This window comes from Alligator mississippiensis, chromosome 7 (assembly GCF_030867095.1).
Source record: "Alligator mississippiensis isolate rAllMis1 chromosome 7, rAllMis1, whole genome shotgun sequence".
Taxonomy (NCBI): Eukaryota; Metazoa; Chordata; order Crocodylia; family Alligatoridae; genus Alligator; species Alligator mississippiensis.
In genome coordinates this window covers 15,369,785-15,392,984 of record NC_081830.1, presented here as the reverse complement: position 1 = coordinate 15,392,984, position 23,200 = coordinate 15,369,785, and the positions used below count along the sequence as shown (strand labels likewise).

The window sequence follows — 23,200 nt, the reverse complement described above, 5'->3', positions numbered from 1 at the left end:
CCTCTGGCCCAATGGCTGATCTCCTACCGACTCATGCCTGTGAGCTCACAGTGTGCCCCACCCAGCTGGACCCATCCCCTGCCCGTAGCAGCCCCTTCACCGTCTAGTCCAGCATATCCTGTATCCCATCCTTGATAGTGCCCAGTGCCCGGGGCTGGAGACACCAGGACAGGACAACCCTGCCCTGCACAAGGCGGGGGCTAGCCTGGCCAGAGGGGGGACAGCTCTGCCAAAGCCCGTGTAGTGTGTGCAAGATGTCCAGCAGTGTGTGAGACAAAACCAAGGGTGTTTAACTCAAGCACTAGTGCCCCTCCTCCCCTCCCCCGCCGCGCATGCGAAGCACATGTGTAGAGTGGCTTCAAGAGCCATTCTGATGCATGTGATGCTCTGGGAGTTATAATTTGTGTCCCATGCTGAAAAATCGCAGTGGGGGAAAAAGCTCATTGAAAAAGCTTTAGTTAAGGCACCCCGGCCACCATTTTTCAGTGCAGGGACAATGGTACACGTGATGTTGGAGTCTGTTGGAGCATGGCATTTGCCAAGCTCTAGCAGACTCAAGTCTGCTCCCACATGCCTTGCTGCATTTCTTCAGGCACCCCAAGTGACAAAACCAAGTGGAAAACATGGGATGATCCTCTCCAAAACCAATATTCCCATCTTTGCTTCATGACTTTGCTTTACTTAAGTTTCTTTTACAATTAAATGATGAAATTATTGTCTTCACACTATAGTGTACAACCTATTTACAAGAAAAAAAAAAAAGGTGGTGGGTTAATTCTGTAGCTTTGTACATACAATGACACTTGACTTGGGTCATTTTGTGTTAAAACTGTTGAAGTAGGGAAGTAATGTTTCATACATGAATTTTGCTGACTGCACCACCTACAATAAATGCCATGAATTGCAAGATGAGAAACTGAAGATTTCATTTACCAGTTGGTGTAATCCATTATTTGGATATAGACACATATCCAGATTCTGGAAGGTGGGATGAACCGCAGACACTCTGGAGGATAGGAGTAGAATTCAAATGTATCCGGATAGACTGGGAAGCTGGGCTAGGAACAACAAGATGAAGTCCAAGGAAATAAATGCAAGTTGCTGCACCTAGGGGAGACTGAACAAAAGCACAGATACAAAATGTGTTATAAATGGCTGGGCAGTATGATTCTTGAAAAGGATCTGCAGGGTCTGGTGGATCACAGACTCAATATGAATCAGCAATTTGATGTAGCTACAGAAACATTAATGCAGTTTTGTGCTGCAACAACAGGAGTATTAGATATAAAACATGGGAGGTGATAGTAACACTTGACATAGTACTAGTTAGTTTTCACCTAGACTACTGTGTGAATTTCTGGACTTCATATCTTGAGAGAATATGAGGAAGTCACAAAAGTTCAGAGCTAGGTGACAAAAATGATAAATGGTTGGAAGGCAAGCCATGTTAAAAAAAGACTGAGAAAACTAATTAGCTTGCAGAAAAGGTAATTAAGAGGCAGATTATAGCAGTCTTGAAATATCTGAAAAACTGCTGTAAAGAAGAGGGTGAACAATTGTTCTCCCTTGTTGAATAGGGAAGGACATCAAGCTTCATATGACAGCGAAGTAGATTTAGATTAGATTTCAGGGGGAAAAGCACCCTTGTTTCTACATCAGTGCAGATGTGGAATAGACTGCTCAGGGACGTTGTGGCGTTTCCTTCATTTCAGGTTTTCAAAAAGAGGATAGTCATTGCTCACGGATGATTTAGGAGTAACAGTCTTGCATTTGTGCAGGGCGTGGACCACATGATCCTTGAGGCCCCTTCTAACACTATGAGTTTATTATTATCATCATTGTAATAGCATTATGAATACATAGTGGATTAAAACAGTCAACTGCAAGTGAATGGACACTGAGACAGAAGGATTACTGTGTGTCTTATTACACAATCTCTTTTATTATCTTGTTCCTTTTGGAGGGTAGGCAGACAGATGGGAGCTAGTCTTCCTAATAGTTTATCCATGTGTGAAAAGCTGGAACTCGAGTTGACACAACTCAGGTTTTGTGAACTTGTCCAGGGATACTAACACAGCACTTCCCAAACAAAAAGTGTTTTAAGGGAAATTTGCTGATTGACTTTGCTACTGATCACAAAACACATTACTGTGTTTTGGTCATAGTAAGTGAGGGTTACCATATCACCGGAAAAAAAATTCAGGGCCATAGATATCTGTTCACCACTGCTCCAACAAGTTGTTTTTTTTATAAAAATTCCCTAAAGAAAGTTAAGTGCTTACTTTAAATGAGATTTAAGGTCTCAAACTCACTTGACTGTTTCAAAATATTCATAAAACCCTAGGACTGGAAGGGAGAGTATTGCTTCCTCCAATGATATGTTTGGTCCTAATACAAGAACGCTGTTCTCTGGGTGCATCTATTCATGCAATTAGCACAGCTGAATGAACTCCAGCACAGTTCTTGCTGGAGTTTCTTGTTCCTGGGTGCAGAATTAAGAATAGATGGCATCAGATTAGCAATTTGCTCCCAGTCACTTTAGGCAGTGGAGGGGCCACAGAGGACAGGAGGTGGGGTGGGAGACCTATTCATGGCCCCTGTGTGGAGATCAGGATCTCAGTCCAGCTTGATGGTGCTGGCTTGCAGTGATGCCTTGTGCCCGAGTGTTTGTGGAGTGGGGGAAGAGGGGCGGTAACCACTGCCGGGACTGGGGAGAGGGGAGACACGACAGGATTTTCCTGTATGGTTTGTTAAAGATGCCATCAGAATGCCAATGTGGGAAACAAGGATCACATGTAATGAAGAGGATCAAAGGCCAGACCCGTAGAGGGTGGGTGGGTGGCAGAGCGGTCATGGCTGGTCCTGCTGAATGAGGTCCCCCAACTGGCTGGTGGGTCTGAACCTGGTTCCTCCTCTCCCCACTGCAGCTCTGGTCAGTTTAAAGGGCAATAAGTACAGCGTGTGCAGCCCCCAGCCATTCCCAGCCTGGAGCTCCCTCTGGCTGCTGCAGGGGTCAAAGTGGGGCAGATGGGCAGGAACAGCCCTGCACTCAACTGCTCCCGCTGCCCCCCAACAACCCTCCCACCTCTCCCCTCCCCACTGCTGTACATAACTGGATTGATTATTGGATCCAGCATGGAATAGATTACGGTTTCTATGAGGTCAAGAGCTGATGGGGAGCTGGAGATAGGTTTCATATAGGGAAAGGTACACATGCTTATAAGCAAGGAGCCCAGAATGAGGTGAGGAAGGAAGGTGAGAAGTCTTTGTGCTGTCCTTGCTCAGATGGGCACTGTGTTGAAGATCTGAATGTAAGACTCACAAGTCTAATGTAAATATAGCATGAGTAAGGATGGAAAATTAAGTATGTCCCTAACAGTTGTTTAACCTACATTTAATCTTACGTAGTTAGGTAAAAATTCTAGTATTGTATATATTCTATAATATATTTTAATAATTTTTCTCCAAAGTTGCAAGGAGCGCTATTGGGATGTCTTTGTAATGCTATGTAATGGACACATCAATATGATAGAGCAGGGGATCACCAACATTTTCCATTTTTAGGCAAAATTGACCCAGCTTAGGGGAAAACTAGGGTGATACCAAAACCAGGTGACTACTTCCACTTTTCCTCAGTGCTGCTTCTTTTTGCTGCCCAGCTGCAGTACAGCACAGCACAGAGTAAGAGAAGGCCCCTGTTAGCAAAAGACCTTCCTCCACAGGGTGGATACAATGGGGTCATGGGCTCTAGATTGTCAACTGCTGTGATGAAGTCCAGACAAAACTGGTAAGGTCAAAATGAAATGATTTGGGACAGTTTGGTTCATTCAAAAAAAATAAATCTCAATTTAGGGATTGAGAAAGGTTGATATTTTAAAAATTCTCCCATGATGGGATCATTGCTTCTGGCCATGGGAACATCTATGAAGAGAGCGAATTCCAAACACCATAAATCTTCTATCTGCTGGACTCCAACCAACTCCTGTCCCTAGTGGGACCTGCCAATACAGTAAGTTAGTATGGAGGCTGAAGGACAGAGACACATATTGTCAGATCAGGCTCTGGCATCTGTCAGGTTCAGATCAAGACAAATCAGGTCCATGAACAAGTCTCTGATCTCTTGATGCTCCTTGTGGAGCTGCCTGGCATGGGCTGTACATGGCATGAGGCTGCATGGGGATGTCTGCTTGATGTGGCACCTGTGCCAAGCTAGCCCTGTGTACTATACTGGGGGTTTGTCTAGATTGGGCTCATTAACCCACCCTACCCACAGGATCCAGTGTGCACAGTCAGCTACATGTCTGCCCCACTGGGCAGTTTTTACTGTGCAGTTATTCAGTATTTGCTTTAGCAAGAACTAAATGAACACACAGTACCTGCCATGACTGCGCAGTCCTGAAGGCGCACAGGTCATTTCAAACCCTACTGTGCAAGAGCAATGAAATAATACTCAGGAGATCATTGCTACTGCACGGTAGCGGCGGCATCACAGTTAGAGCCCGCCAATGCTACGTTGCCACAGCGATGAACAATATCCCTGTAGATTATCGCTACAGCGACCTAGCATCTTGTATAGACAAATTTAGCCTGGTGCAAACGCTACATGCCATGAACAACACGTGCCCCTGGAAGTTGTGGGGGAACGGCGACTGCCTGGAGGTGGTGGTGGTGGCAGCGAACAAGGAGCTCCCGCAGGCAGCCATGGTAGTGTCGGCGGTGGGGGGTGGGGGAATGGTGAGCACTGACAGGCAGTAAGCGACCACCTGCAGAAACCACCAGCCACATTGCAGTGGCCAGCGGCAATCCGACACCATCCACAGATGCTGTCAGCAGTGTTGGCAGTCAGGGGGGGAGGGCGGGTGGTACTGGCAAGTGGCAACTGCCCACAAGCACCGGCAGTGATTCTTCAGGGAGTGCACCACCAATCTCAGGGGGTGCACATGCACCTGCATACACCCCTAGGCATCGCCAATGCCACATGCAGTACGCACCCCCAGTGACCTGCTGTGGGTAACATGTGCCGCAGGCTGGCCCCTCACATCTAATGCTGCGCACGGTGCTGGGGCCAGGTTGTGTTGTGTGTGGTGTGCAGGGCTAGAGCTGTACACATGGGGCAAGCACCACATGTAACCAGTCCACAATGCACGTTGCATGCAGTGTCTCTACTAGAGCACCCCTGTGGGCTTCATTTGGCATCTGGCGTCCATCTGTGTTTGACACCGCTGGTTTCAAGGGAAGCTGGTGGTGGAAGAAATGGGGGGGAGCTGGGACCTTGGATGTATACGAGTCAGGGGAAAGTGGTCCTTGGGGCTGTAGATACAGAACCAGGACCCTGCTAAGGATTGCTGAGCTAATATTTTGCCAATGTGTTGCCTTGCAAGGGAGCTTGTTTGCCTGAGTTATGGAATATATTAACTATATTTAGAATTATTTTTTTTTTTTGCACCTTACAACTTGACTTTTTCCTTGTGTTATTTTCTCATGTAAAACTACGTAGGAAGTAACCCAATTGCAACTTGGTGCTTCTCTGCATGCTCAGGTGCCCAGGCTAGCTAACTGGGACAACAAAGCCAATTAGAGAAGCTCAGGGCCTTCTCAGAGATCCCATCACTTGTGTTGTGAGGGAGATTAAACTTGAGCATGGCTCTTCTGTTCAACTCAGACTGTTTACATCTGGGCTGTTCCTTCTGAGCTAAGCAAAACTCCAGGGAACGAGTCCCATGAGCCTTTGGAAGAAAACAAGGGCAAAATTGCTGTCGTGCTTCACTCCTTTTCTACAAGGCGGGGTTGAGGTCAGCTGCACACCCAGAAACCTGGTTGGATTTACTTCAGTCGTTCAGTGACAGAGGGAGCAGAGAAAGACCTCTGAGTTAGCTGTGCTTCTGGGGACCTAGACTAGTGGTTGGGGCAGAGGAGATCTGAGAGATCAACTGGACAAGAGCAAGGATCTCAGCAGGGGAAGCCTGAATATGACACAAGAGATAAGAAAGCTTCCACAGAAACAATTTCAGTAAGTTTTCTGCATCAGTGAAGTGTCCTGTCTTAGTAAGATGCAGAGATTTAAGAATATAAAATTTGGAAAACCTGGCTACAAAAATCATACTACATTGTAGATATAATAGATTCAAAGCTACAAGAGTGAATGAAGAATATTTCACTGTTTTTGCTATTAATTCAGATAAAGTTATACATTTTATTGGGAGTCAGGTGGAGGGTGGGGTGGAAATAGGACCTCTAAGGACATCAATTTTTATATATCTTTCATTTCACGTGTATTTGTTTCTAACATACATTTTCTTGGTGAGATGGATAAATTATAGATTTTTGGATTTAAATAAATAAAAATAAAAACATTAAAATCCTGAGTTGTGGCTTGGCTAACATTTTCTTCAATTTTTAAATGAAATATCAAAATAATTTATTTTATGAAGGGTCTTGCCAGGGAAAAATAAGTTGTAAAATCAAATTTTCCATGAGGCAAAAAGAGGAATATTTACATTCTTAGTATGAAATTTGGAGAAATTATTGATGGGAATATCAAAGCCACTGGATTTGTTACCCTCCTCCTTACCACTGCCCTTGTTCTATTATACCCAGGACTTGCACGGTGCCCTGGGAAGGAAGATGTCCAACTGGACCACTGTAACCGAGTTCCTCCTCCTGGGCTTCTCTGACACTCAGCAGCTGCAGATCTTACACTTTGTCATCTTTCTGGTAGTGTACCTGGCAGCTCTGGTGGGGAACCTCCTTGTTATCACTGCTGTAACTACAGACCACCACCTCCACAGCCCCATGTACTACTTTTTGGAAAATTTCTCCATCCTTGACCTTGGATCCATCTCCGTCATTGTCCCTAAATCCATGGCCAATTCTCTCTTAAACAACAGGATAATTTCCTATGCTGGATGTGTTTCCCAGGTCTTTTTCTTCTTCCTTTTTTGTACAGCTGGTTTTGCACTCCTAACTATCATGGCATATGATCGGTATGTTGCCATCTGTAAGCCACTGCATTATGGGATAATAATGAACAGGAGAGCTTGCATCCAGATGGCTGCCTGTGCTTGGACTGCTGGTGCCATCAACTCTGCACTGCTCACTGGGAACACCTTTCGTCTACCTTTCTGCCACTCAAATATCATCAACCAGTTCTTCTGTGAAATACCCCAGCTGCTCAAGCTCTCCTGCTCTGACACAAACCACAGAGAGCTGGCAGCAATTGTCTTCAGTGTATGTTCAGGTTTGGGCTGTTTAGTTTTCATCGTTGTGTCTTATGTTCAGGTCTTCACCGCAGTGTGGAGAATCCCCTCTGAGCAGGGCCGGCAGAAAGCCTTCTCCACCTGCATTCCTCACCTTATCGTGGTCTCCCTGTTTCTTTCCACTACTGGCATTGCTTACTTGAAGCCAGTCTCTGACTCCCCGTCCCCTCTGGATCTCCTGGCAGCTGTTCTGTATTGTGTGGTGCCTCCATTGATGAATCCGGTCATCTACAGTATGAGGAACAAGGAGATCCAAGCTGCCCTCAAGCAACTTCTCCACAGGCTGATCCTCTGCAAAACCAATCTGCCCATCTTTGTTTCATAACTTTACTTTACTTTACTTATGTTTCTTTTATAATTAACTCATGATATCATTGTTTTCATACTATAGTGTGCAACCTATTTACAGAAAATGAAGGTGGTGGGTTAATTCTGTAGCTTTGTAAGCACAATGACACTAGTTGGGTCATTTTGTGTAAACACTGTTGAAGCGGTAAAGTAATGTTTCATGCATCAATTTTACCATTGGTTCCACCTCAAATAAATGCCACCAATTGCAAGACAATGAATGGAAGACTTTTGTTTACCAGTTGATGTAATCCATTATTTGAATATATGCAAATATTCAGGTTCTCTGAAGGTGGGATGAACTGCAGACACTTTACAGGAGAGGCACAGAATTCAGATGGATGTGGATAGACTGGGAATCTGGGCTAGAAACAACGAGACTGAGTCCAAGGAAACAAATTCAGTTGCTGCACCTAGGGGAGAATAATCAAACGCACAGATACAAATTGGGTTATAAATGGCTGTGTGGTATGATTGTTGAAAAGCATCTGCTAGGTCTGGTGGCTCACAGACTCCATATGAATCGCCAGTTTGATATAGCTACAGAAATATTAATGCAGTTTTGTGCTGCAACAACAGGAGTATTAGATGTTAAACATGGGAGGTGATAGTACCACTCAACATGGTGCTAGTTAGGCTTCACCTAAACTACTGTGTGAATTTCTGGGCTTCACATTTTAAGAAGGAATATGAAGAAGTTAGAGAAGTTCACAGATAGGTGACAAAAATGATAAATGGTTGAAAGAAAAGCCATGTTAAGGATAGATGGAGAGAAGTAGGCATATTTAGCTTGAAGAAAAGGTATTTAAGAGACCAATCATAGCACTGTTGAAATATCTGAAAAAGTGCCGTACAGAAAAGGGTGAGCAATTGTTCTCCCTTGTTGAATAGGGAAAGACATCAAGCTTCAGATGACAGCAAAGTAGATTTGGATTAGATTTCAGGGGGAAAAGCACCCTTGTTTCTAGACCAGTGCAGATGTGGAATAGACTGCCCAGGGACATTGTGGAGTTTCCTTCATTTTAGGTTTTCAAAAAGAGGATAGTCATTGCTCACGGATGATTTAGGAGTAACAGTCTTGCATTTGTGCAGCGGGGTGGACCACATGTTCCTGGAGGCCCATTCTAACCCTCTGAGTTTATTATTATCATCATTGTAATGGCATCATGAAAATATAGTGGATTAAAACAGTCAAGTGCAAGTGAATGGACAATGAGACAGTAGGATTATTTTGTGTCTTATTATGCAATCTCTGTTTTTTTTCTTTTTCCTTTGGAGGGTAGACAGACAGATGGGTACTAGTCCTCCTAATAGTTCATGCATGTGTGAAGGGCTGGAACTCGAGTTGACATGACTAACGTTTTGTGAACTTGTCCGGTTAAAATATCACAGCACTTTCCAAATAAGTTTTAAGGGAAATTTGCTGATCAACTTTGCTACTGATCACAAAACACATTACTGTGTTTTGATCATAGTAAGGGAGGGTTACCACATCAATGGGGAAAAAGATTCAGGGCCATAGATATCTGTTCACTGCTGCTTAAACAAGTTGAGGTTTTTTTTAAAAATACCCTAAAGAAAGTTAGGTGCTTACTTTAAATGAGATTTAAGGTCTCAAACTCACTTGCCTGTTTCAAAATATTCATAGGATTCTAGGACTGGAAGGGAGAGTATTGCTTCCTCCAATGATATGTTAGGTCCTAATATAAGAACGCTGTTCTCCGGGTGCATCTATTCATGCAATTAGCACAGCCGAGTGAACTCCAGCACAGTTCTTGTGGGAGTTTCTTGTTCCTGGGTGCAGAATTAGAGTAGATGGCATTAGATTAGCAATTTGCTCCCAGTCACCCTAGGCAGTGGGGGCCACAGAGGACAGGGGGTGGGGTGGGAGACCTGTTCATGGCCCCTGTGCGGAATCAGGTTCTCAGTCCAGCTCGATGGTGCTGGCTTTCATAGATTCATAGATGTTAGGGTCGGAAGGGACCGCAATAGATCATCGAGTCTGACCCCCTGCATAAGCAGGAAAGAGTGCTGGGTCTAGATGACCCCAGCTAGATACTCATCTAACCTCCTCTTGAAGACCCCCAGGGTAGGGGAGAGCACCAGCTCCCTTGGGAGCCCGTTCCAGACCTTGACCACTCGAACTGTGAAGAAGTTCTTCCTAATGTCCAATCTAAATCTGCTCTCTGCTAGCTTGTGGCCATTGTTTCTTGTAACCCCCGGGGGTGCCTTGGTGAATAAATCCTCACCAATTCCCTTCTGTGCCCCCGTGATGAACTTATAGGCAGCCACAAGGTCGCCTCTCAACCTTCTCTTGCGGAGGCTGAAAAGGTCCAGTTTCTCTAGTCTCTCCTCGTAGGGCTTGGTCTGCAGGCCCTTGACCATACGAGTGGCCCTTCTCTGGACCCTCTCCAGGTTATCCGCATCCTTCTTGAAGTGCGGTGCCCAGAATTGCACGCAGTACTCCAACTGCGGTCTGACCAGCGCCCTATAGAGGGGAAGTATCACCTCCTTGGACCTATTCGTCATGCATCTGCTGATGCACGATAAAGTGCCATTGGCTTTTCTGATGGCTTCATCACACTGCCGGCTCATGTTCATCTTGGAGTCCACTAGGACTCCAAGATCCCTTTCCACCTCTGTGCCACCCAGCAGGTCCTTCCCTAGGCTGTAGGTGTGCTGGACATTTTTCCTCCCTAGGTGCAGCACTTTGCATTTCTCCTTGTTGAACTACATCCTGTTGTTTTCTGCCCACTTGTCCAACCTATCCAGGTCTGCCTGCAGCTGTTCCCTGCCCTCCGGCGTGTCCGCTTCTCCCCATAGCTTTGTGTCTTTTGCAAACTTGGACAGAGTTCATTTGACTCCCTCGTCCAAGTCACTGATGAAGACATTAAAGAGTATCGGTCCAAGGACCGAGCCCTGCGGGACCCCACTGCCCACACCCTTCCAGGTCGAGACCGACCCATCCACCACGACTCTTTGGGTGCGACCCTCTAGCCAATTCGCCACCCACCGGACTGTGTAGTCATCCACATCACAGCCTCTTAACTTGTTCACCAGTATGGGGTGGGATACCGTATCGAAGGCCTTCCTGAAGTCTAAGTATACGACATCCACCCCCTCCTCCTGTGTCCAGGCATTTAGTAACCTGGTCATAGAAAGAGACTAGATTGGTCAGGCACGATCTGCCCGCCACAAACCCATACTGGTTTCCCCTCCGCATAATTTGCCCTGCCGGGCTCTCACAAATGTGAGCCTTGATAATTTTTTCAAAGACTTTACCAAGGATGGAGGTGAGACTGACTGGCCTATAGTTGCCCGGGTCCTCCTTCCTCCCCTTTTTGAAAATGGGGACCACGTTAGCCCTTTTCCAGTCCTCCGGGACTTGGCCCGTGCGCCACGAGCGTTCGAATATTCCTGCCAGTGGCTCTGCAATGATGTCAGCCAGTGCCTTCAGCACCCTCAGATGGAGCTCATCCGGGCCTGCCGACTTAAAGGCATCCAGTTCTTCCAAGTGCCTCTGCACCACCTCAGGATCTACGTATGGAAGTCTGGCACCTTGCTGCTGCCTCTCTACAACCCCAGTGAGAGACTTGTCGTGCCCCTCACTTAGGAACACTGAGGCAAAGAACTCGTTGAGGAGTTCAGCCTTGTCCCCCCTGTCTGTCACCAATTGTTTCTGTCCATCTAGCAGGGGTCCTATTCCTCCCTGGGCCTTCCTTCTACTCCCAATATATCTAAAAAAACAATTGCTTGTTGTCTTTTACTTGGGTTGCCATCCTCAGCTCCATGGTAGCTTTGGCAGCTCCATGGTAGCTTTGGCTGGCTTGGGGTGATGCCTTGTGCCTGAGTTTGGGGATTGGGTGGAGGGGGCGGTAAGCACTGCCAGGACCGGGAAGATGGGAGACACGAGGGGGAAGCAGCACCAGGCCTTTCCTGTAGGGTTTGTTAAAGACACCATCAGGAAATCCCATGTAACAAAAAGGATCGAAGGTCAAACCTGTGAATTGTGGGTCGAGGAGGGATCATGCCCTAGTCCTGCTAAATGAGGTCCCCCAACTGGCTGGTGGGTCTGAGCCTGGATCCTCCTCTCCCCACTGCAGCACTGCTCCATTTAAAGGCATATACATACACAGGGTGCCGCCCCCAGCTGTTCCCAGCCCCGTTCAAGGGAAGGCTGATTTTGGTATCCCCCTGCAGCAGGGACGTGTGAGCTTCTGCTGCTTTCAAATCTGCTCAGAAGACAAGGGCTTTTCTCCATCTCAGAGCCCTCTAATTATGTTTTCCGGCATGCAGTACAAGGTGCATATGTTGGCCAGCTTCTTACCCACTCCCATCTTCTCTCTGCAGTCCCGGTGCAGCTTAGCCCCACTCTCAGCCACAGGGCATCACAAGGCTTGGGACCCCAAGATCCATGCAGATGGGAGCTGTTCCCCACTTCAGGACAGTTCCCCCCTTTCTCCAAAACTCAGGCCTGACCCTTTGGCCCCTGGCCAGCCCAGAGCTGGCACCAGGGAAACCTGGAGCTCCCCATGGTTGCTGCAGGGTAGGAACAGCCCTGCACTCAAGTGCTCCCACTGGGAGCAGATTTGTTCCTTATGCAGGTGCACATGTATACATGTACCCAGGTGCAGTTTAGCAGGCTGACAGTTTTTACCAGACAACACTGTTTTGCCACATTGTGCTGAGATGCTACTGCACAGTACTGTAACAGCTGTATAGATCGCTGGGCTGCAAGCTCGGTAGGCACACTATGTTTAGTACCCTTTGCAGAAAAGCCAGAAAATGATTGGGTGCTATGACTTTTCCAAGCAGGAAAATACACTCTGCACCATGCATGCTTTTTATTGGACCATTTGCAATGTAATCAGAGCCGCCGCTAAAAGCTGAGGGCTTTGATTGGTTGTGCTTGTGCATTAAAGCATCCATAATGTGGGAAAGGAGGAGAGGAGGATCCAATTCCAACTTTGAGAGAGAGGGGAAGAGGCACAGCCCCCCACTCCCTCACTGGAACGGGGACTGAGACTTGCTCTGGAAGCCAACATCAGGACAAGGAAGAGCATGTATAGCACCACCAGGAGCTAATCTCCTCACCAGGCGTGGAGCTGTGCAGCTTCTGGACACAGGTTGTCCCCAGGAGAAGAGGGAAAGGGAATGGCCAGCCTCAGCTGTTAGGCTGTTTGGGAGCTGCCAGGTCAGAACCCTGCAGGCATGGGTGACTGGTGCCACCTTAGTCGGGGGGGCACGTGCCCCCTCAGCAACCAGTCTGTGACAGCAGGGGGTGGAGGTCCCCTCATGGCCATTCTCACCGATTGAGGTCAGTGAGCCCCACACAGCCAATCTTGTCGACTGCGAAGTAGCCACAGCACTCCTGGAAATGGTCACAGCGCTCCTGGAAGTGAGTTCAGAGCCTCAGAAACGACAGGAGCTGTGTCCACAGCATCTAGTGGCAGATCCTAGCAATAAATGTGTTGCTATTTATTACAATGAGAGGGAGGTTTAATTCTAAAAGGAAACTGTGTGTTTTTTTTTTAATTTAAAAGATATGACCTGGTGAGTATAATCAGTGGAGGAGTCTGCAGTAAGGAAACAGCCCCCTGTGTAAGAATTATTCACTTACAGTTACGTTGCTAGAATGTATTCAAATGATTGGTTTTATTATTCTCTATTGATAATAATATATATGTATACATGCCTTCTTTTTCATTAATCTGTCTCTCTTCCTGTATATAGTTATACATATAATAAAGAAACCCATCTGTTCATTGGTTCTGGAGTAAATGCTTGGATGGTGAGGGTGAGGACCACACCCCAGTCAGCAGATCTGCCTGAGGGAGGTCCCAGGGCTACTGGCACCTTAAGGATGTCTAATCTGGCATATCGCCCGGCCTAGTGCACTGGCAAAGTTTACTGTAGTATTAGACTACTGCACAGTAGCATCACATAAAAGGTGTTTGCTGGTGCTGCTGTGAAGTAACTCTGGTTACTGTGCATTTATTTAATACATAACTTATACACATACTAAGTAGATATGCAGTAACCACAGTGCAGTAGTGTCTTGTGTAGACGCACCCACTGGGCCCTTTTTTTAATTCACAGTAACCTTGAGGTTAACCGCCACTTAAAAAAACAAACAAACAAACCCTGCACTCACCGGCTGCTGCAGCATCTGTCACAGCCTCTGGGGGCTCATGGGAGAGCCCCCACACAGTGTGGGGAAGTGGGGGGCAGTGGGGATTTCCCCCCTACCTGGCAGCAGCCAGCGAGTGCGGGGCTTTTTGCTTCTTTTTTATTTAAGATGCCGGGATGCTGGGGCTGGGCAGGGCAGCCATTGATGGGGCTGGGAGAGTGGGTGGGACATTTTGTCTGTTCAGTTTGAAGATTCGGCCAATTTGGCAGCAGTTGAATCTTCAAATCCGATTTGGCTGAATTGATTTGGGACAGTGATTTGAATCACTGAATAGAATCACTGTCCCCAGAACCGGATTAATCCTTATCCAAAGTGAATACTAGCTGCTTCACACAAGTTTACCGCAGATGACACATATCCTGGCCCAGAAACAGGAAACAATAGATAAAAGATGATTAAAATAAAGGATCAAAACATAACTTTTTAGCTTTAAAAGACACGAATCCGGGAAGGCTTGTTTCTGATTCTGTGCTTCAGAAGTAAGCTGGGCTCTAGGGAATAAGGTCCAGGAGCCCTAACAAGAGAAATGTGGATAAATCACCTTCCCGCAGCATCAGTCCCTCCAAGCCAGTGAAGTTCACTGTCTTCTGCAGAGAGAAACTGGTTTAGATCTACTTCTGTCAGGTCAGACTTGACGTGGAGAGAAAGCTCCTACTAAGATATTTTGACTTGTGAAGATTTGGTAGTGGCAGGGAAAAGGGAAATGAGATAGCTCAGTAGAGGGAAAATAAGCAAAGACTCCTGGCACTGGAGGATCAGATCACAAGCTGAGAAAAACTTCACATTGCTGTAAGTTTATTATTCAAATTAACTGTGGGTGGTTGGTAAGAAGAGGGATGTGTGTAGAAATTAGATAGATCAGTAGAGGGAGAAATTAGATAGATCAGCTTTGACAACTTGAGATTTTTCAATCAAAAGCTCCTGGAGGCTTCACATTTACATCATTTATCCCTCCAGCCCTGTATTGATAGTTCTTCTCCATAAATTGATGGTTCTGAAAAACATACATGTATTGTGAACAAGAATACGTTTAGCAAAAGACATTTTTAAAAGAAACATCTTTCTAGGCTTAAATTCTAAACCCCATGGCAGAGATTCAGTATTGCCCAGCAACACCTGAATTACAATCCCACCTCAGTCATTGCATCCAGATGTTGTCATTTTTTTCAAGAAAAAAATGCCTGGAGAAGGGTGAAATCAGTAAGCCCCACAGTTGATCCCCCTGAAAATGTTTTTTACATATCTGAGTGCCTCTCAGATTAGGGTCGGGGGAACCAACAAAGTGTGATGGGAAAATGCATAGTGAGAAGCAACCCTTGCTCAAAAGAGTTTAAAGTTCTTGTACCCAAATGACAAAGATCAATGACACAACGTGGACATAACAGGAGGACATAACACGAGGAGGCATTTTGGAAGAGGAAGACTTACAGTATTTCATAAGACAACCTATGACTGAATAATAATATCATGTATTGGTCCTGTTGATGTGGTTGGGTGTTACCATTTTCTTTGAAGGGTTCTGATTTTGAGCAATGCATTTATTCACTGATTGGTAAATTGAAACACATTAGCTTTTAGTAACGATAGGATGTATGTCCAAGAAGAAGTTGATGTGGATTCAAACTTCCCTTTGTCAAGATGGTTCTGGAAGCAGATCTCTCAATTTCCAAGCAACTGAGTATGAGGCTGAGTAATGAGAAAGTGCTCTGAGTACTAGGTTGCTGGAAAAGAGGTGGGTTATTCTTCCTCAATTTTGCATAGTTTTAGGACACCTGACATGCACCTAAGAGTCACAGACCCTTTCATTGCCATGATGACATGTTTTGGAATCCCAAATCTCTTTCAGTTGGATGAAGATGGCAACGTACAAAATGGTGGCCATACCCAGACCATACTTTTGTGACGAAGGCAGCTACACTTAAGACAACGCCAACTGAGCCATTGCAGCTTGTGACAGTTGCAGTTTCTGATTCTGGTCTGTCAGATCTAGGGCATTGGGCTCTGGCTGCTTTCTGACAGTGTCTACATGAGGTTCTGACTGAGCAGTAGTTAGTCACCAGTCATTTAGTACTTGTATGAACAAGTACTTGTATGAACAAGTACTAAATGACTGCACAGGAAAAGGTGTTATTGCCGAGTTGCACCAACAAATGGCCTTTTCTTGACACTGACTGCACAGTAGCCTGACACCACCCAGCAGTAGCATCACGTCATGTTTTCTGCCAGGTCAGGAGTTGCAATGGCAGTGCAGTGCAGTGGGGGAGTGACCAGTCACGCTGTTGGCAAGGAGTGGGCAGAAGGGTAGGCCCTCCTGGAGGTTTCTGCACAGGCTTCCCCAGCCTGAATGGTCAGCTGGAGAGGCTGTAGGTTGGGGTGAGCAGGTTGGGGATTCAGATTTGAGACTTTGGCCTGACAGAAAACAAGGTAACTGTCGCGGGGAGCTGGGGTTGCAGGATGGCCCCAGGCCAAAGGAGAGCCCCACTTACCTCTCACAGAGCCTGAAGAGCCGGAGGAGATGCGCACAGCAAAATCGTCGTTGTGAGTGATTAGCTACGCATATATCCAGCTGCGGCCGAGCAGCGTGGGCAGGAGACGCCGCCCGGTGGAAATAAAAAGCGTCTCCGTCAATGTGGCAGGGTGGCTGACGAGTAGAGGCTTGAGGGGAGAGCCCTCACATGGAGGGGATCAGCCGCCATGCCCGGCAGCGTGGGAAGTTGGGGACGGAGCCAGGAGAGGCTCCGACAGAGTCGGCAGCGACGCTGACAAGACAGCCAGCAAGGAAGCCGGCAGTAACGCCGACAACAGAGCCAGCTGGAAAGCCGGCAGCGACATCAGCAGAGAGGCCGGCGGTGAGGCTGACAGCAGATCCGACGGAAGCGGCATGGACATCGTCCGCAGGGGTGGCAGTAGAGCCGGGAGCGACGCTGCCAGAGAGTCTAGCAGCTGCACCTTCAGCAGAACCGGCAGCAGCACCCGCGAAGGAACCGGAGACAGATGCAGAGAGAGCAGCGTCGGGGCAAGCTGGCACTGAGACTGAGGGGTGAGCCGGCACGAAAGCCTCGGAGAGGAGGGAACAGGGGGCGTGGCCAACAGGGCCCTGTTGGGCCGCACCGGAGGGCGGCCGAAGACCCAAAGTGGGGCTGGACAGTTAACCTTCGTGGCCCACAGCGGCCTTAGAAAGAGGTGGGGACTCAATACCCTAGTGGGGTGAGCCCCCGAGGCTGTGGAACCCGGGCCCAGGGGAATCCACGCAGCCCATAGGCCAGAGGCACTCTTTGGGGCCTCCTGGCCCAGTAGCTTAGGGGCATTAGTTTTCATGGTGGTGGGATTGGCACGTCACGTCACAGGGTGCTTAGTATGGGGCGGTAGAGAGTCTAATTGGAGGGACCAGGTCCGAGGACTTTGTGGACCATACACCAAGGCCCAAAGACTCAGGCACGTAGCTGGCAAGCCGTGGGCAGAGATTGGGGAAGAGCTGAGAACGCCAAAGGGGCCTGAAGATCGGCAACCCAAGGTGGCGAGTGGCCGGGGTGTAGGGGAGGTCGGAGCCCTGTGAGTGCCTGCTGGGAGGCGCGATGACCCTGGAGGCTGCCCCAAAGAGGAACCCCTCCACTGAAGCAACATTCCAAGTCGTGGCAGGAGAGTTAAGGAGACCCCCTGATGTCAGCATGGGTAGCCTGTGGGGTCCACCCGCAAGCCCAGGACAGGTGCAGTCCATGGTCCAGGCTAAGGCCGCACAGGAGCGCTTAATCGAACGGAGGTGGGCACAGTAACAATAATTTAGTAAAGTGTTACAAATTTCCTGAAGGGCTTAATCCCACGGTGGTACCTCGAGGTATGTAGAAAAAACATTTCAAGGTGTGTGCCAATCGCCGATTCTCCAAATCAGCATCGAATCTTCAGAATAGGATTCAGCCGAATCGAAATCAGGGATAGTGATCCGAATCAATTAATCGAATCACTGTCCCTGATTCAGGCCAAATCTGAATCCGAATTGAATAGGGCCCACTTCGCATACCCCTAGTGCGCTCTCCTGGTATAGTGTGTCACTAGAGCAACATAGCGGGAAAATCAACCCATGCACCAGGTGCATGGCACTGGAGGGGCAGCTGCTGCACTGTGCTTTAGTACTTCCAAAGGAAGCGCTAAAGCATGGCACTGGAGCAACACCGCTGTATGATGACGTGTGGACGCACCCTAAGGGAACAGAGCACTGAAGACCTCGTTCCTCAGTCTCTTCTACTCCTTTGCCAATCCCAGGATTTATTGTTCTGCAATTAAAGAGAACCAAAGCAACAGAAAAGTAACAAGTTGGATATAATGACACATATACCTGAGCATGGAAAATTACAGGGCATAAATGTTAAGACGAACGACACTGAGCCACCTATATCAGAGGCACTGTTATGTGTAAAATGCAGGCAGATCTTAAAGGTACTCACAACACCACCTAAGCTACATGAGTGAGCCAGCACTCTTACCTGTGTAGCTGTTTTGTGAAATGTGACTATGTATCTCACTGATTTTTTAGATGTTTGAATCCTTTTATCTTGCTCTCAGATGCTATATATCTTGGCCCAAAAGCAGGATACAATAGATAAAAGGTGATCGAACTAAACAATCAAAATAACACTTTCCGGCTTGAAAATATATGAATCCAGGATGGCTTATTTCTGATTGTGTGCTTCAAAGCTAGGCTGGGCTCTAGGGAACAAATCTCAGAAGCCCTATAAAGAGAGATGTGGATAAACCACCTTCCTGCAGCATCGGTCCTTCCATACCTGTGAAGTTCACCCTCATGTGCAGAGAGAAACTGGATCTACTTCTGCCAGTTCAGTCTTGGAGTGAAGACAAAGCTCCTACTAAGATAATGTGACTTTGAAAGATTTGATAGTGGTAGGGAAAAGGGAAATGAGATAGATCAGTAGCAGGAAAATAAGCGAGGAATCCTGGCACTGGAGGATATATCAGAAGCTGAGAAAAACGCACAAAGAACATTGTTGTAAGTCTGTTATTGCAATTAACTGTGGTTGGTTGGCAACTGGGGGATGTGTATTTTAGTTAAGCACCTAAAAAAGACATACCTGGAAAGATATCAACATTTTAATAGCAAGGTATTCAAAATTCTTTAGCTGAAAAAAAAAAAAAAGAAAAGAAAAGAAAACAGTTCGCTTTAGAAAATCTGAACTTGCTCCGAAGAACCCACATCTCTCAGTGACTTTGGAACTAGAGATTTTTGACCAAAATCTCCTGGAGTCTGCAAATTTAAACCAAATAATCCTCCCACCCATATATTTTATTTGTAGCTCTTCTACATAAACTTATGCTTTGGAAGAAATGTGTATAATGCAAAACATTATGTCTTTAAGAGATGACAATTTTAAAAGAAATCTCTTCCCAGTCTTAAATTCTAAGCCCCACAGCAGAGATTCAGTATTTCCCAGCGACACCAGAATTACAATCCCACCTATTCATTGCATCCAGATTATGTTGTATTCCAGAAAAAAAAAACCCGGGAGGAAGAATAACTAAGTAAGCTCCACAGTTGATACACCCCAAAATGTGTTTTACATATGTGAGTGCCTCTCGAATTAGGCTTAGGGCACCTGACAAATTGTGATGAGCAAATAAATAGTGAGAAGCATCCCTTGCCCAAAGAGCTAACGTTCTTGTGCCAAAATGACAACGATCAATGACACAAAGTGAAGGTAACAGGAAGATGGGATTGGCCTATCGTGGCGCAGAGATGACTGTACAGGCAGGGGGTGGGGACCATACAAATCAGCTTATCCTGGCAGGCTGAACTCGGTGTAGATTCATTCCAGACAAAGTAACTCTTGGGATGCTGCCCATGTTTATGTTATATTTGTTACTTGCATCCTGACCAGTACTCTTGTCTTTCCTTCGCAGGCCTTGCACAATCCATTAAAGAGGGAAATGTCCAACCAAACCACTGTCTCCTCATTATGACAGCTGTAACTCTCAACCATAAGCATCATTCCCCCATGTTCTTTTTCTTGATTAATTTGTCTCTCCTGGACCTTGGCTCCATCTCAGTGACTGTGCCCAAATCCATGTCTAACTCTTTATTGAACACCAGGTCGATCTCCTACTCTGGATGTGTTGCCTAAGTGTTTTGTCTCTTCTGCTTCTTGGGAGCAAATTTATCCCTTCTCACAGTTATGGTATGTGACTGATACATTGCTGTCTGCAAATCACTGCATTGTGAGATAATAATGAACAGGAGAGCTTGCGTCCAGACAGTTGCCGGTACTTGGGCTGCTAGTGTCATCTACTCTGCACTGCTCAGAAGATCATCGAGTCCAACCCCCTGCCCCAGGGGCAGTCAGTCAGCCGGGATCATAGGAGCGCAGCAAGATAAATATCCAAATCTCTTGAAGGCATTCAAGGTAGGCACTTGAACCACCTCCAACGGCAGTCTATTCCTAACCTTGGGGGCTCAGACATTAAAGAAGGTCCACCCTGAAATGGTCACAGAGGAGTTTGTGATCCTTAGACCTTGTCATCCCTTGAGGCACTCTGGTAAACAGACATTCCCCCAGATCCTGGTGGTCACCCCTGATAAACTTCTATGTGGCCACCAGATAACACCTGAGCCTGCACTTCCAGGCAGAAGAGTCCCACAGCTCTCAGCCTCTCGTCATAAGGTCTGTTTTCCTGACCTCTGATCATGTATGTGCCTCTCCTCTGCATTCTCTCAAGTTTATCCATATCCTTTTTGAATTGTGGAGGCCAAAACTAGACGCAGTACTCCAGCTGCGGTCTCACCAAGGCCGAGTACAATGGGAGAATGACATCCTGGGATTTACTTGAGAAGCATCTATGCAACCAGGCCAGTGTTGTTCTCACTTTACTGACTGCAGCATCACATTGAAGGCTCAAATTCATCTTGTGTTCAATCATGACCCCCAAGTCCCTTTCATCTGTAGTGCTAGCCAGCATAGCACTGCTGAGCCTATAAAGATGCTGCAGTTTTTTTCCTCTGAAGGTGGAGAACCTTATATTTTTGAGTGTTAAACACCATCAGGTTCCCGTCCACCCAATACCTGAGCCTGTTGAGATCAACCTGGACCACTCTTCTGCCCTCCGATGAGGATGCTTTACCCCAGAGTTTGGTGTTCTCGGCAAACTTGGTCAGTCTGCTTCTGACACCAATGTCTACATCATTAATTCAAATGTTAAATAGTATAGGTCCTAGGACAGAGCCCTAAGGGACCCAACTGACCACAAGGCACCATGATGATTGACTTCCGTCAACCACCACCCTCTGGGTGGAGACTCAATTCCCCAGCCAGTGGATCGTGGTGAGGCCAAGGCCACAGTTAGCCAGTTTTGCCAAGAGGTGATCAGGAGATACCAGATTGAAGGCTTTTTTCAAGTCAAGATATACGACAGATATACTCTTCCCCCTTGTCCAGGTGATAGGATACATGGTGATAGGATGGTGATAGGATACATGGTCATAAAAGGAAATGAGATTGGACAAGGCTGAACTCCTCAATGAGTTCTTTGCCTCAGTGTTCCTGAGCAAGGAACAAGACAAGACTCTCACTCAGATTGTAAAGAGGCAGCAGCAAGGCACCAGACTGCCATGTGTAGACCCCGAGATGGTGCAGAGGCACTTGGAGGAACTGAATGCATTTAAGTCGGCAGGCCCAGATGAGCTCCATCAAGGGTACAGAAGGCACTGTACAAATTCAAAGCCACATGCGGGGACAAAATTAGACTCCTGGATATCAAGGGGTCAAAAATACCTGCAGTGGAAAAAAGCAGTCGCTGCCCCACCCGGCCCCAGAATCCCAGCAATTAAAAAAGAAATCAAACCCCGCCTCCCCCCCGCAGTCACCGGCAGTAGCAACTACTGTCGGGGTCAATGCCCCCCCCCCCCCACACACACACACAGCGTGGGGCAGGGTGACAGTTGTAGTAGCCCCAGCCCAGGCGCTGCTGCCCCCGCTGCCCTGTGCTGCATGCAGGGGCTCTGCCATTAAAAGCCATCAGGGGGCTGGGATAGCCATCAGGGGGTCTGCAGGAGCCAGCAGGGGACGGGGCCAGGCCAGGCAGCAATCTGGGGGCTGGGGGAGCAAGCGGGGGTGGTATTCCCTGCAGAAGCCATTTGGCCTTTGTTGGAGGGGGCTGTAACCCCTGTGTTGGGGCGGGGGGGGGGCGGCAACAAAACATATAGGTATTTAGAATACACTTTATTATGATGACAAAGACACTGGTCGGCTTCCAAATTGCTTTAACACTGTAGATGTATCAGTGAAACATTGCCCAACTGATCGCTGTCTCTCTGTCTCTCTCTAGTGGTCTTTCGTTTTAATTGTGGGGTAACATGGATTTCAGGGTATTTTACAGAGCGACTTTGGGATTTTTGTATCAGGGATTTTTCAGTTTTCTGATAGGGAAGACTGTAATTCCTGCTAGGGAGGCCAGTGGCAGGACCCTTCCTGCTCAGAGCTGACACGGTGGACCCAGCTGGAGAGGGCTAAACTTCTGGCCAGCTGGGGCCATGAGGACATGCTTTGACAGTTCAAAGCAGGGCATCCCACTGGGAACATTTTCTGGGTGATAGCTGCCCAGATGGCCAAGGCAGACACATGGCAGTAGTGCTGCAGAAAGGCCAACTCTGCAGCCACAGCCCACTGGCAGCTGGCCCAGAGGGCCAGCTGTCTCATCTGGCTGTGCAGTCTCCATCCGGGTCTGGCGGGTGCACAGCAGGTCACAGACAGGCAGCAGCCCCCACTGCCAGACTGCTGCAGCGGGTAAAGTGCACAGGGAGCTCTCAGGGCTGCTTAAGCAGTCTGGCTGGCACAAGGGGCAGTGACCCCAGGTACCAATTGGCTAGCCCCCAAAAGTTCCTGAGAGTGAGTAGCCCTGAGCTACTAGACAAGCCAGCTTTTTGTACTGATGGGGCCAGGACAGGGCAGCTTTTTATACTGCTGGGGACAGCACAGGTGCTGGCCCCCAGCTCTAGTTGCCCCTGGTTGCAGATCCAGGAGGAGCAAGGCAGGGTTATTTTGCCCCAAGTTGCACTATTTGCCCCACAACAAAATGTATGGCTAGGCACGTGTACTGAGGCAAAAAGCCCTGGCTCAAATTTGCACTGCTTCTATTTGAGCTGCTGCAAACACATGTGCCTGCATGTGTAGATGCTCCCAGAGTATCCTTCCATTCCAAGGATGTTAGCTTTGTAATAATTTGGGGCAAACTGGAATACTCAGAGCTTCCCCTCAGACTGCACTTCCACTTTTAGACCTCTGACTAACTGAAGGTTGAAGCTGAATCAGTCTCATCTGGGCACTAGTTTCTTCTGTCCCTGCATCCTGGCTCCTTGATGTTGCTCTTCTGCAACTGTCTAGTTTCTTCTGCACTCCAGACCTTC

At 47.3% G+C, this 23,200-nt stretch overlaps 2 protein-coding genes across 2 annotated transcripts in view; both read left to right on the top strand.

The window, feature by feature from the left end:
* Positions 1 to 5,862: 5,862 nt before the first annotated feature.
* The window catches only part of LOC132251822 (olfactory receptor 14C36-like), a 40,903-nt gene continuing 23,565 nt past the window's right edge, over positions 5,863 to 23,200 (top strand). The window contains exon 1 of the mRNA XM_059731746.1: positions 5,863 to 6,010. The gene's annotated coding sequence lies outside the window, so the exon portion shown is untranslated. The remainder of the gene's footprint in view (positions 6,011 to 23,200) is intronic.
* Positions 6,557 to 7,581, top strand: LOC132251824 (olfactory receptor 14A16-like). Its single transcript, XM_059731747.1, has one exon. It carries the CDS (start codon positions 6,625 to 6,627, stop codon positions 7,579 to 7,581), a length of 957 nt encoding a protein of 318 aa, XP_059587730.1. The 5' UTR covers positions 6,557 to 6,624.

Bases quoted from the DNA above. Each gene is read 5' to 3' on its own strand.
- LOC132251824 (XM_059731747.1), top strand. From the start codon at position 6,625: ATGTCCAACTGGACCACTGTAACCGAGTTCCTCCTCCTGGGCTTCTCT.